General features: G+C 37.6%; 1 protein-coding gene across 4 annotated transcripts in view; it reads right to left on the bottom strand.

Moving 5' to 3' along the window:
- The window catches only part of LOC136676337 (autophagy-related protein 13), a 35,170-nt gene that overhangs the window by 7,347 nt on the left and 13,981 nt on the right, over nt 1-13,842 (bottom strand). For 3 of the 4 annotated variants that reach the window (XM_066653258.1, XM_066653259.1, XM_066653257.1), the window contains exons 11-17: nt 7,418-7,513; nt 6,906-7,045; nt 6,689-6,806; nt 6,519-6,596; nt 5,842-5,955; nt 5,116-5,244; nt 2,221-4,480 (exon numbers count right to left, since the gene is read on the bottom strand). In XM_066653258.1, coding sequence (XP_066509355.1) covers nt 4,403-4,480; nt 5,116-5,244; nt 5,842-5,955; nt 6,519-6,596; nt 6,689-6,806; nt 6,906-7,045; nt 7,418-7,513 — 753 coding nt within the window. In that variant the 3' untranslated portion in view covers nt 2,221-4,402. The remainder of the gene's footprint in view (nt 1-2,220; nt 4,481-5,115; nt 5,245-5,841; nt 5,956-6,518; nt 6,597-6,688; nt 6,807-6,905; nt 7,046-7,417; nt 7,514-13,842) is intronic. The other variant, XM_066653260.1, reaches the window with a different exon arrangement.

The raw sequence follows: 13,842 nt of genomic DNA, 5'->3' as shown, positions 1-13,842 counted from the left end.
GGTCAATACACACCACAGATGAGCTACTGTCTCTGACTTTACGTCTAAGACTTATTGTTCCTAAACAAGTTGTATTTGTTCAAGTGTAACCCACATGACGACATACACCTCATATTTTGGTAAATGTAACCATTGCTGACCCGTGGAGATAGCTTTTAGAGAATAAATTTCAATAGCTTTTGAAGCTTCGATGAAATTGTTTCAAAACAAGTTGCATTGGATCATGTGAAACTCACATGACATACTACACCTCTTATTTTGGTCAATTTAATGATAATATTAAGGCAATCCAAATGAAACCAGCGCTGACATCTTTCACAGTTGTTACTGTAATGGGTTATGGGCAATTGTAAAGGCATTGGTATCTAAGAAACAAACACAGCAAATGCTTGTGAGAATATGTTTTTGGCCATATGTTTGCTGATACACCATTAGCAGCCAACTTGTAAAACTTTAGCAATTACATACCATGCCTTTACAAAAGCCTAGCAAGTATTTTCAATAACCCATTACAGTAACAACTGTGAAAGATGTCAGCGCTGGTTTCATTTGGATTGCCTTAATATTATCATCCCTGCAAAAGATGTCCATTGGTTTTGTGTGCTGTGTCATAAACAAGACTGAGACTGCAGAGGAACACTCTGACATACTTGTCTTTTTTGGGATATCAAAATAACAAACTGTGAGCATAAAGCAAGTGTGTCTGTAAAGGGCCATCGTGGACCTAGGACATTATCCAAAACAAGTAGCAACACATCTGATCTTATGTGTTAAATAAGGTAACCTCTGCTTTCTGGGAATGTCTGCTCTGGTTTCCTGTGGATACACCAACCGTTTGCGTGCACCTAAAGTATGTAGAAACCTGGCACGTTATGTCTCTCATGAGTGAAGTCAGACAATTTACTTAATTTTTACACTGAAAGTAATTTTTTTGGAGTGTAACTATTGATGTAGTTTTGTGTGTATATAAGTACAGAAATATTCTGCCAAATATTGACAGTTGGTCAATAAAAATATTTAAAAGAACTGTTAAAAAATGTTGCCTACACCGCCATTGCTTCATTCAAACAGCTACATGTTATTTCAGAGCTATTTCATTAAACATTCAAAATCAATTGAAATTTATTCTCAAAAATGTATCACCGTGGACCAGTAAGGGTTAAACTGACAAAAATAAGAGGTGTAGTATGTCATGTGGGTTGCACTTGATTAAATACAACTTGTTTAGAAACAATATCATCAAAGTACCAAATACTATTGAAATTTAATCTCAAAAACACATCACCACGGGCCAGTAATGGTTAAATTTATCAAGGTAAGAGATGTAGTATACATCATGTGAGAGGTTCGTCACCTTCGTTTTTACTGTGTAGTGTAGTTTGTAAACGGTCCCTTAGCTCTCGCGGAGATGGCGGCAGCCCATAGAAAAAATACATATTCGTGTTTTTTAAATGGCAAACATTTCTGACATAAACTGAGTTGTAGTTGATTGTCTTGGATCCCGAAAACAATACTTTACAAGTATTAAGTAATTTACATGCACCGTTTGAGAGCTATTGAAGAAAGAAATCTGAATATGAAACCAACTTTACCGGAGTTATGTTGGGGTTCTGAAATGTGGTAGTGGCGTGTACTCAAACACCACCAAATAAGTTGTGTACAACCAGTGTACCCTAGCACATAGCTGATATCACCTGTAATACACTGCACGTCTACTTTTTCCAGATATGTCCTCTTTTTGGCCTGAGTGTGAAAAGTGTATCTGACCGGTTTTTCCAGATTTTTAAAATGAGGATTAGTAGGATTTCACATAAGGAACTACAGACAGCAGCAGCCTCAGAGACCTATTTTAGTTTAGTGTTAATGCGCCGGAAGCTGCCGTCACACAATAATAAAGAACAAGCAAAACTCGCACGGGGTAGGGACCGTAATCGGCCGCACCCCTCGTTAATTTCCGTAAAACGATTCAATTCATTACTAATAATGTCACCTCATAACGAACAGTAAGGGGGCAGTTGAAACACGGCTCAGGGTGCCACATGCTAGTCTCATAAAACTGTAACGTTTCACATGAGGAGGAGTCTTATCTCGTATGCAGTTAAAATGAAAACACCATGGAGAAATTTATGTAAAATAAAACGATTTAAATTAGTTGAAAATACGTGTTTATAATCTCTGTAAGACCAGTATGAAGACACTTTACCGAGTGGAAACACTCACCTGGCGACGGTGTAGGCGTAAACGTTTATCGCTAGGTCTCGTACAACACGGGCACACAACGTTCTTCAAGACTGCGGTAAACGTAAAGGACTGCTGCTTTAACTCGCTAAAATCACCTCATTCGGGCTTCAACTTTAAGCAGTGTTCTTGAGGAGCTCCAAACAGAGCGTTGAGGTCCTTACAGAGCCTCGCCGTCCATTGTTAGTATCTTCGTCTCGGCTGAGGCCATTGCGGGACGTAAAAGCTCGGTTATTTGGAAAATGTTAACTGCACAAACAGCCGAGCCTTTCCTCGACCTCCACCAAAAACAAACGCAGCAGCCTCAAGTTTCTCTCCTAATGTGGCAGTGTGGATGTGAGGAGGGAACCTTTTACCGACGAGCTAACACCGTTTCTCTCAAAGTTGCCCAGAAACTTTCAAAAAGAACCAGTTTATTGCATAACGTACATGCCGTAACGGTGAACAATGAGGAGGGGCTGCAGCCCAAAGCGCTGATAAATAGCACCCTCCCGAAAGACACCAAGGAGCACCTTGGACTGACTGTGGAAACCCATCTCCGACAGAAGGGGGAAAATATGTCAAGAGTTGTGATTTTCCATCATAATATCTCACAATTAAGTCCGCTATAATTGTCCTTTTGAGCTATAGAAATTATTTTTTAATAAGAATGTTTCATTTCTATGATTTTTGCGTTTCCCAGCTATGAGGAAAAATCTCCCGCCAAATTCAACTCTCACAAGGTCAAATATACTTTCCTCATTCTGTTTCTGGCAAATGTTTGCATTTGTACACAGTATGCCTAAATAATGACATAATATTGACAGAACAATAGATATTCTGACACAATATTGATTTACATGACTCAAAATCTCAGTTAAATTTCCTAGAAAGGAAGAGGTTAAATCACTAAAGTCAATGTTTAAAGAAAATGGCAATATTCAGAAAAACAAGTCACTACATCAAGATACTATGTCAAAATGCTGCTAGAAACAGACAATCCTGGAAGAAATGGATTTCCATACAATAGGTCATTGCACATCTTGAGCCAAAAACTACTGTTAATATGATCCGTCTACTGCTTGCTCCCAGCAACAAACAAAAGGAAAACACCCAGTCGATATATTATGAACATACTGTAGACACGTGGACATCTTTGGTGCTGTGAACACACTATGTTTTGGTGAACGTCTTGCACAGAGTCTGGTTAGTTTTATAAGCAAGTACAGAACTGTGTCCAAGAATTTCCCTCCTTCCCAAGTCCAGGAAAACCCTGCTTTCTGGATAGGGTCTTGAAACAGTGTCTGACAGAAGAAACCTTCCAAAAATGTATTGTATTACATGTACAAATTTAAAAATAATAACAGGCCCACAAAACATATTGAATTTTCCACAAAAGCACTGTAAATAACTTAAAATTGCATTTCTTTTACATTTACATAAGCAGGAGGAAAAGTACTCAAATTACATTGCAATTTATGGATTAGAGTCAACTGGACAGGGTTTTGTTTCATAGCATGTTGGCCTTTTCATTTATATGAAGGTGCAGTAGCCTGAACAGTGATTTATACTTGTCATCAAACATGTCTGATTTCAGCTTTAGGTGAACTTGAGTTAAATAAAAGTAAAGGATGAATTATTTACATTCATCATCATAATTTGGGCCAAAGCCACTCTGCTCCTAACCCTTTCAAACATAACGTAATCCTTTTTCCATATTGAAACAATCCTTCACATACAGAGCTACCAAGAGTGCAAGTCAGATCTTCAAATGCTTCAGCATTAAAAAAGATGAAATCAAATCAGTATTTACAATACTTCTATTAACAAAAGAATCAAAATACCTCTTATAGACTCCATAGTGGGGGAGATGTTCACTGTGCTGCCCAGCCATCTTAAATGAATTGTTCTCAAGAAGACATGGATATGAAGTGGATGTAATTAAGCTACTACTATATCTTTACACTCCATGTGGTGTCCAAGTCATACACTCCACTATAAGTGTCCAGAGCAAAGCTTCCACCTGAAATGCATTCTATACACAATTACAATGTGTGTTTGTAGTAAGATGAAGAGGGCAGAAGAGCAGAGAAGCCAGAGAAATCACCTAAAAGATGTTTTGGAAAGTCAGAAAAAAACCAAAAAATAAAAAAAAAGGGTTTCTGAAGAGCAGTCTATACTCGGTCTATTGTAGTGTGTCCACAAACGCGTCAAACTCCTCAATGCTCTTTTCATAGATGGCCAGTTTCTCTGGGAGGGAATCCTATAGAATAAACACATTATATTTTCAATTTTAAACAACATGGGAAATCAACCCAAGAAATCATAATTAACTATTAAAACAGGGGTTGTCCGTCTCTTTGTTGCAGTAATTTTCTCTGCTTTTCTGGGAAGAGTTTATACTGAATTTTGGAACATTGCTATTCTATTGCTGGGTCTATTCGTGAGCAGAGGGAGAGAGCCTAGCATATCGGACAGAGACCCTTTATTTTTTTACCCGTTTACAGACACTGGGGCTGAATTGAACACATTAGACTGGTTTCCAGCATGCAAAAAGAATGGAAAGCTAGCAGATGTTAAGGAAGCATTCTTTGAATTTTATGAAAACAAAAAACAGGTGTTTTTGCTTAAAATCTTTAACTTTATCTTAGCCTCATACAGAATTTACAGGTACTTTAAAGGCAATGACCCCTACAAAGATACTCAGAGAAAGAGTGCTGCTCTAGTATCAGGTTCCTATCTTTTTATAACTCCACTAACAAGGACAAATCATATATGAGCACTCCTATTCTGCGATGCTTTGGAAATAATGGCCCCTGTGACTTAAAGCACAAAGAAATTGTTATGAATGCTTTAGTACAAATTTGACTTTTTATATAATGCTACCGTCTTCCTTACCAGGTCCTCAGCCATAGACTGTGCGCTCACATCAATGGAGAGGCTGGCAAGCTGCGGGGGGTTCTGAAACTCTCTGTAAAATGTCCCCAAATCCATTGGTAACAGGTCATCCTTTGAGAATGCTGGTTTCTGCAATTAAAATACAAGACTAGTCACACAATAGGACGTTATGCATATAAAAATGATGTATATTTACAGTATGCTAAATAATTTAGAAACACACAGATGAAAACGGCCACTAATAGAAAGTGAGTTTGCTTAGGTTATAATTGAGTGTGTTTCTAGTTTGAAAGTTCCAGGACATATAAACTTGTTGCTTTCTTATATAGTTAAATGTTGATTATATGGGCATATATTATTTACCCAAAAATGCTAACATGAGCGAAAGCAAATCAACAATTGAAAGCTGAGGAACTGAATTATTTTTTTAATTTGAATAATATTACTTCATTAAATTTAAAATTTTCAGTATTGTGAAGATGACAAGGATAGTATAATACATTTTATATTAAAATGCACTGGACTCCTGGGACTTTAAACATTACTTAAAAGTAATTGATTTGCTGTTTCCATCCCATGAGCTCATTTGTAGTAAAAATTAAATTAGATATGCTTTTAATAACCTATCAGATCAAAGCTTACTTTTAATTTCCTATGTCGTTTGTATGAAATGGTATGTTTGCTAAATTACATGGAGAAATATCACCAATCTGATAGGGTACATACAAAGTCCACCATGACAAAGTCATCCTGTGCCTGGCCCCCACTCTGACTTGAGCTTTGAGAGTGAAGACTGCCTTGCAGTGGGGAGGAAGGGGTTGGTGATGCTGGTGGGTTCACCTGGGTAGAGATGACAAAAATAGGAAACAAGATCTCAGCTAAAATGGCACCTTTTCTGGATTCGTGCCCTTTTTGTGCTGTGTAGTATTGAAGCACTGCTTGCATACATTTCAAGTCTTAAAATATCTAAGCATATCAATTATCTCCAAAATACAATTATATATGACAAGGTAAAATCTCTCCCTCTCTCTGTATATATACACATTTTAATATATAATTGTATGCAAGTTAATGTTTAGGGTATTTATTTAGTAAAGCTGGAGCATTTCTATTGGTCATTCTTCAGGAACAATTCATACAGTGCAAAGGGCATGCTTGTGGACATGATAGCCATTGTTTCTAGCAAAACAAATGACTATTGAAGCACAATGAGTTAAAATGAATGACAACCTTAAAGCCTCCAGCTTTAACTGTAGAGTATATGAGAGCTGGGATCACTGAGGTTAGCACAGATCTCCCGTATTGATTTTTTCGTTTCAAACCACAGAGGAATATTGACTGACTGCAGATCACATGGCTATGTTGTTTTGTGGGCTGGGTGTTTGTTCAGGTCAATCACATACCATGGGGTCATTCTCCTCCAGGTCATATGCCCTGGGAGCAAATGCCACAAAGGGCAGATCCAGACTCGCTGTGGTCACCTGGACAAATTAAAATTGAAAAAATATTACAACATCTTCCATTTGACAAATTTGGGGGATTATTTATGCCATTGGTAGGTGTGCTCCTTCACCTGTGTTGTAGGTTTGTTTACAAAGGCTCCTACTTTCCTGGTGAAGGTTGTCTCAAGAGCTTCTGAAGGGGATGTACTTTTTACCTCACTACTCTTGGACAGCGCATCTGCATCACCACTGCATACAGATACAAAATAAACACATGCACAGCGAAAACAACCACTACACCAGTTAGCATATGGAAACATGAAAGAAAAGGCTCCAAACCATCCTCACCTACTGCAGCCAGAGGGTGGGGCCTGATGGGGCATGTCTGCTGCAGGGCAGGATGGAGCACGGCCATGGTCAGCCTGAGTGCCATGATTGGGCTGATGCAGCACCTGTGGAAGCCCTCCGTCTTTTCCTGGCACAGCCATCTATTAAGAGACCAGTCACATGTAACATTAATTCCAGAGAAAACAATGTAACTGACACTGATGAAAAAGAACACTATCTAATTGAATAATAAGGACTGTCAAATTATACAGCTAAAAATTGATGTTGCAAAAAAAGGACTAGATAAGAAACAAATTACATTTTCACCAAGCACAATATGCACAATATTTTTTTTATGATTTAAAAGAAAATCTGTTATTAAATTTATCTATTAAATTTAACACACCTCGCTTACTTCATGTCCTTTTAAATACTTGTGAGTATAAAAAGTTTCCATAAGGTCATTGAGCCCCATGTTAACATGAATATAAGCTCTTGCTATGTAAGTGTTTGTGCACATGCTGGTGGGCTACCTGGTGGGGGTGAGCAGCAACAGTGCAGGCTACAGGGTGACACACATCTACTGCACCAAGCGGGGGAGTCTGATATGACAGACGAGAAGTACAAAGCTGAGAAAGACAAAGAAAGCACGAGAGAAGTAGATATTTTCAATATTATGGTTTGCAACTTTGAATATTCTTAAAATATTGTTATATATGTATGTACAAGTCATAAATCCTTTTTAATTCTACACAAACTTAACATGCTCAGAGTAATAAATAAATAGGAAAACAGTCCATTGTTTAAAAAAAAAAAAGTGAAAAAATTGAACCATCTGCAACTTACAAAACACTGCAAATATTTCCGCGAGTAATAATTCTGATTAGCGCTGTCTTTTAAGAACACATTAGCTGAAAGTAGTGGGAAAAGTTGAGGAGCACACTAATGGAGTGAAGAACAGACAGGAAAAAATGCAAGAGCAGGTGAAGATGGACAAACATTACTATTTAGAAAAGGGACAAGCAGGAAAAGAGAAAGAAATTAAATGTATATACATTTTTAGGCACGCATATCAGAGGTGGGTAGAAGCTAAATTTACTCAGCTTTAAAATTTAGATTTAGGTAAATGCATCTTTTCTGTGTATGTTCAATAATGCTGATTTTTACAAGGAACAGTGATGTACAGGTGCATCTCAACAAATTACAATAACATAAAAAAGTTCATTTATTTCAGTAATTCAATTCAAAAGTCAAACTCATTATATAGATTCATTACAAACAGAGTGATCTATTTCAAGCGTTTATTTCTTTTAATGTTGATGATTATGACTTACAGCCAATTAAAACCCTAAAGTAATTATCTCAGTAAAAAAATTTGAAAAATCAACACAAAACACCTGCAGAGGTTTCCTAAGATTTTAAAATGGTCCCTTAGTCTGGTTCAGTAGGTTACACAATCAAGGGGACGACTTGACAGATGTCCAGAAGGCAGTCGCCAACACCTTCCTGCTGTATCCAAACATAATAATGGAAATGGTCATTCAATGATTTGGTGGAGATTCACAAGGAGTGGACTGCTACTGAATCAGTGCTTCAAGAGCCACCACACACAGACGTATCCAGGACATGGGCTACCACTGTCACATTCTTTTGTCAAGAAACTCATGACCCAGAGACAACGCCAGAAGCGTCTTACCTGGGCCAAGGAGAAAAAGGACTGGACTGTTGCTCAGTGTCCAAAGTCTTATTTTCAGATGAAAGTAAAATTTGCATTTCATTTGGAAATTAAGGTCCCAGAGTCTGGAGGACAAGTGGAGAGGCACAGAATCCAAGCTGCTTGAATCTAGTGTGAGTCCAGTCCAGTTTCCACAATCAGTGATAGTTTGGGGAGCAATGTCATCTGCATTTTGTCCCAATTTTAAAGCACTTCATACTTCCTTCTGCTGACAGGCTTTATGAAGATGCAAATTTCATTTTCCAGCCAGACTTGGCACCTGTCCACACTGCCAAAAGTACCAAAGTACCAATACCTGGTTTAATAACCACAGTATCACTGTGCTTGACTGGCCAGCAAACTCGTCTGACCTAAACCCTATAGAGAGTCTATGGGGCATTGTCAAGAGGAAGATGAGATCTTCCATAACCATGGAAGGTAGCAGTGCCACAGGCTGAGCACCTCCATGCCATACAGCATTTATGCAGTAATTCACGCAAAAGGAGTTCAGACCAAGTATTGTGTGCATATATACACTGTACATACTTTTCAGTAGGTCGACATTTCTGTATTAAAATTTTTTAAATACATTCAAATTAAACACATTAAAAAGTGTTCTTATATAATATTCAAATTTTCTGAGATAATGACTTTGGGTTTTCATTGGCTGTAAGCAATAAGCATCAACATTAAAAGAAATAAACGCTTGAAATATATCACTCTGTAATGCGTCTATATAATTTAAAGTTCCATTTTTCTTAATTGAATTACTAAAATGTCAACTTTTTGATGATATTCTAATTTATATATATATATATATATATATATATATACACACACACAGTGGAACCTCTACCTACGAACTTGATCCTTTCTGTGACCCGGTTCGTAAGTGGAAAAGTTCGTTTCTCGAGTCAATTTTCCCCATTTAAAATAATGGAAAAGCAATTAATGCGTTCCAGCCCCCGCCCCGAAAGTCACCCTTTTTGCACTGATATATGTTTACAAAACCCTCAAATTAGTAACAAAAAAAAAATACATGTAGCGTTACTAAAAATAAAAAAGAAATACAGTGGAAACAGTAATAAAAAAGAAAGAAAAAAGTTGTAAGTGGTTACACATCGCTACCTTGAAGACGTGACGACTGGCTGGAGGAGTAACACAGGCACTGGCTGTATGACGGGAGGTGGGGGTGGGTGAAATAACGGAAAGTAGGTGGTGAATGTAGGGAGACGAAGCGTAGATACGGCTTAACTTAGCACCAATTTCGATGTCTGTGTGCTGGGAGACTCGCCTATTGGGGTCAGTGGCCATTTCCAGCCGCCGGCTCTGCGGAGGCCCGGGTTCATTTCTAGAGTCATGGTTTGTTGGTAAAGGCAAAAAATATTCAAATGCCCGGTTCGTATCTTGGAAAGTTCGTTAGTATAGGCGTTCATTAGTAGAGGTTCCACTGTATGTATGTATGTGTGTGTGTGCATATATATATATATATTCTCCACAAGGGGATGCTTTGCATCCAGATGTCCCTGTTTTTCCGTTGTGACCAAAATGTCTAAATATCTCAACTGTAATAAATGATAATAATAAAAAGAACAATTACAAAAAACAATTACACTCACACACCTATGGACACTTTTGAGTCGCCAATCCACCTACCAACGTGTTTTTAGACCGTGGGAAAACCAGAGCACCTGGAGGAAACCCATGCGGACACAGGGAGAAGGCACCACTCCTCACAGTCATCTGGAGCGGGACTTCGAGCCCCAGGACTTTGGAGCTGTGTGACTGCAACACTACCTGTTGTACCAACGTGCCACCCTAGGTCAGTTTTATTTCAATTAATTTTTACTTTTGTCTGAGTGTGAATTACCCTTTTCTACCCATCTCTGCCAATGTATAAACATACATTCCTATGCAAGTGAGAAAGGTGTTAAGGAAATACTCTGTCCTTTTCAACCTAATCACATAAGCATTCACTAAAAGTGTTTCCAGCAGGATCTGTTTTTTTTTTCAGGGTAATGTGTCAAAAATATTGTCTGTGGTAATATTCTGTACGCATACAGAAACTAAGTGAAAAATTCTACAGTGTTACTTTTAAGTAAGAATTGTGCCATGGCCTCTTCAAGACATCACAGAATATTTGGGCAAAGAAATTTCTTATCAGCTTATGTCATGCCTTGCTCCTGTCTACAAACAGAGCACATGGCTCTGTTTGTTATTGGTCCTGTCTCCGTCCTTGTCACGCCTTAGCTCCACCCTCTCATTGTGTCCCCTTTGTAGTCCTGCCCTCTCGTTATCTGTCCCAGGTGTTCCTTTTCTATGGTGTGTATTTAAGTTCCCTTGTCTTAGTGCCTCTTTGTTGGACATTCAACATTCGCTTGTCTGTCTCTGGTCAGTTTGTCTCGTCTGCTCCTCATTCTCATCCCTTTCAAGTCAGTGTGTATCTCTCTAGTCTGTTTCTCTGGTCTTTTTCCCTTTTCCCTGGTATGCCTGTCTGGTCTGTCTGTTTCATTCCTTACTTTGGCTGCGTGTGCTTGGCTTGTCGATTTCTCTCTCTGGTCTGTTAGTGTTTCCGATCCTGTGCTTTGTGTACTAGTGTGGTTTCTGTCTCTCGTCTATTGGCTCTCCCTGTTCAGGTCTCTGTTAAGCTCTCTTTGTCAAGGTTAGTCTCTTTAGCTATCTCTGTCTGTCTAGTTCCCTCTGTTTAGGTTTAGTCTGTTTAGTTCTCTCTTTCCAGGTTTAGTCTGTATCTCTCTCTTTAAGTTCAGGTCATTCTGTCTAGGTCTTTGTTGTTTCAATAAAGTTTGTGTTATTGCATTTGCGTCCGCTTCCATCAGTCAACCCGGTCCTGACAGCTTAAAAAAAAAAAAATCCACATCTCAATGTGAATAACTCCAATTTAATGTGTACCCAAGATACCTAGGTTTTAATGTTAACTCTAGAGTAAAGCATTTTACATATTAAGAAAAACTTATTCTTGTTTCTCTAATCAAAATAAACTTTACACATTTTAAGTAAACCAAAAAACTGTTTTATTTTGCTCAATATTTAATGTTTTAACATAGTTATAACAATTATGTATTATAAAAAATATTATAAAATTTTACAAAACTTATACAAAACTTAATTTTAGAATGCCCTCCATATTTATTTATTATTTTAGACATGTTTAAGGATTTAACTAATTTGAAACCAATAAAGTTTAGAATATTTATCTAAAAAGGCAAATAAAAGAATGGCAATTCTTTTGAAGCTTTAATTAACTGACAAAAGTAAAAGGATTTCCAATGTTGTAAATATCCTTATTTTAGTCACGTTTTTGTTTTTTTTGCCCAAAGTTGTGAAGCAGAACAGTCAAGCACATGTACTGTATCTACAAAGCCAAGCAGAAAGAGCCTTTTTCTGGACTCAACTGTGATTCTCAACTCTTGCAGGAATTCAACTTGCTTTTAACTAAGACCACACCACAACTATACAAAGAGTAAACATAAAAGACTACTGCAACTCTTAAATTAGCTCGCATAAAGTTGACTGAGTTTTTTTGCCCTGTATGAATAATTGTTTTGTCAATAATGTCTCTCTGTGAGCATTATTTTAGATTTTGTCTTTTATACTTAATATAACCATAGAAATTCACTTACTGTACCCTTTTGTGTAAACTTTGCTAATCATAGACGTCTGAATTGTTTAGTTTTAGTCTTTAAGTTTAGGTTTTAAAGCACCAGCTCATTGGAAGTTGGAGAGAGAGATTCAGTTTGAATGCAGCCAGACTCTTTGTTGTTAGTATTACTTTGTTGTTCCCTCATGTCAGGAGATCACTCAATATAAAAATTTATGTAAAAAATATTTAAACCACTATATATTATTCATGAAAATATAATAAAAAATAGTAAACCATAATTAAAGTAAGTTAACTTGAACATGTGGTGTGGGGAGGCATCGTAGACACAGAGCCCATGTACTTGACTGGCCTGTCTGTTAGTCTAGATCTATAGTCTCCCATGGCACATCAGGAAGAGAATTGTTGAGCAGCTGAAGTCTTGTATCTAGCAATAATGGTCAAAATTTGGATTTCCATAATGCCAACAATTATATCAGTAAGGCTCTGACAGATGCATAAACTTCCTGCACACATTCAAGAGCCAATCAGCTCACACATACACATGAGCTCACCCACACACTCTCAGAACTCACTTGCTGTGAGAAGCCCAGCCCCATCATGGGGACCTTCAGAGTGGCCATCAGAGCAGGCTTAGGAGTCTTACTATGTGCTTGACTTACAGTGCACACACACTACTCACACAAAGACACACATACAGAAAAAGAGAAGAGGGGGGAGAGAGAAAGAGAACAGGGAGCAACAAGAGAAATGAAAACACTACCACAGAAACATTATGAGGAGAAGGTCAATCTGGTAGCTTGATAACAAAAAAGTTCATGAATCACATAATCATGGCATTAATAATTACTTTAAAAATAGTTTTTCATTATGATCACCAACATCTTTTCACAATAATCAATCTTTAATTTAAGTCATTGCTGGAGGACTAGGGTGTAGGTTTGGCTTTGACATTGGTGAGGGTATAATCACAAACAGTGAGGCAATTTAACAAACGTATTAAATTTACTACTGCCTTAAATGTAGAGTCTATGATTGTGGGTAACTGCAGTTCCCTCTCGTTTGTTTATGTTCATAAGCGTCGAGCTTTTAAGATAGAACTGTATGCTTGAGGAGAAAAACGACTGTTGTTTGTACGTGGCTAAAGTTTAACTTTATTCACTGTTTTCATTACCACTGAAACACTTTGGTAACTCGAGTTGTTAGAGAGTGGGTTCCTACCAAAATAATATAAAACAGCAAAAATAAGTCAAATGTTACCGACCTATGAAGCAGAAATAAAGCAATATCCTCATCTCTTTTAATGATTATGAATGCTTGGAGGGCTCTAGTTTTCTGCTGTGAGCAAAGAGAGAGGAAGCCTAGCATGTCTGATCAAGCCACGTTGTTTTCTTGCTTGTTTACAGACACTCTGGCTTTGTAAACACATTAGACCAGATTCCAGTGCACAAACAGACGAGAGAGATGCAAATGGTGAGGAAACCATTTTAGAAAAAAGTGATTTTTGATTACAGTGGTGAACGTCACCTTTAAGGCATTCATTAACATCGCTCATATATCAACATCATATATCTATACATATTGTAGGGTGGAGCAACTACAGGTATTAACTGGCATTGTAGCCC

Source organism: Hoplias malabaricus, chromosome X2, assembly GCF_029633855.1.
Source record: "Hoplias malabaricus isolate fHopMal1 chromosome X2, fHopMal1.hap1, whole genome shotgun sequence".
Classification (NCBI taxonomy): Eukaryota; Metazoa; Chordata; class Actinopteri; order Characiformes; family Erythrinidae; genus Hoplias; species Hoplias malabaricus.
This window is presented reverse-complemented; position numbering and strand designations above follow the sequence as displayed.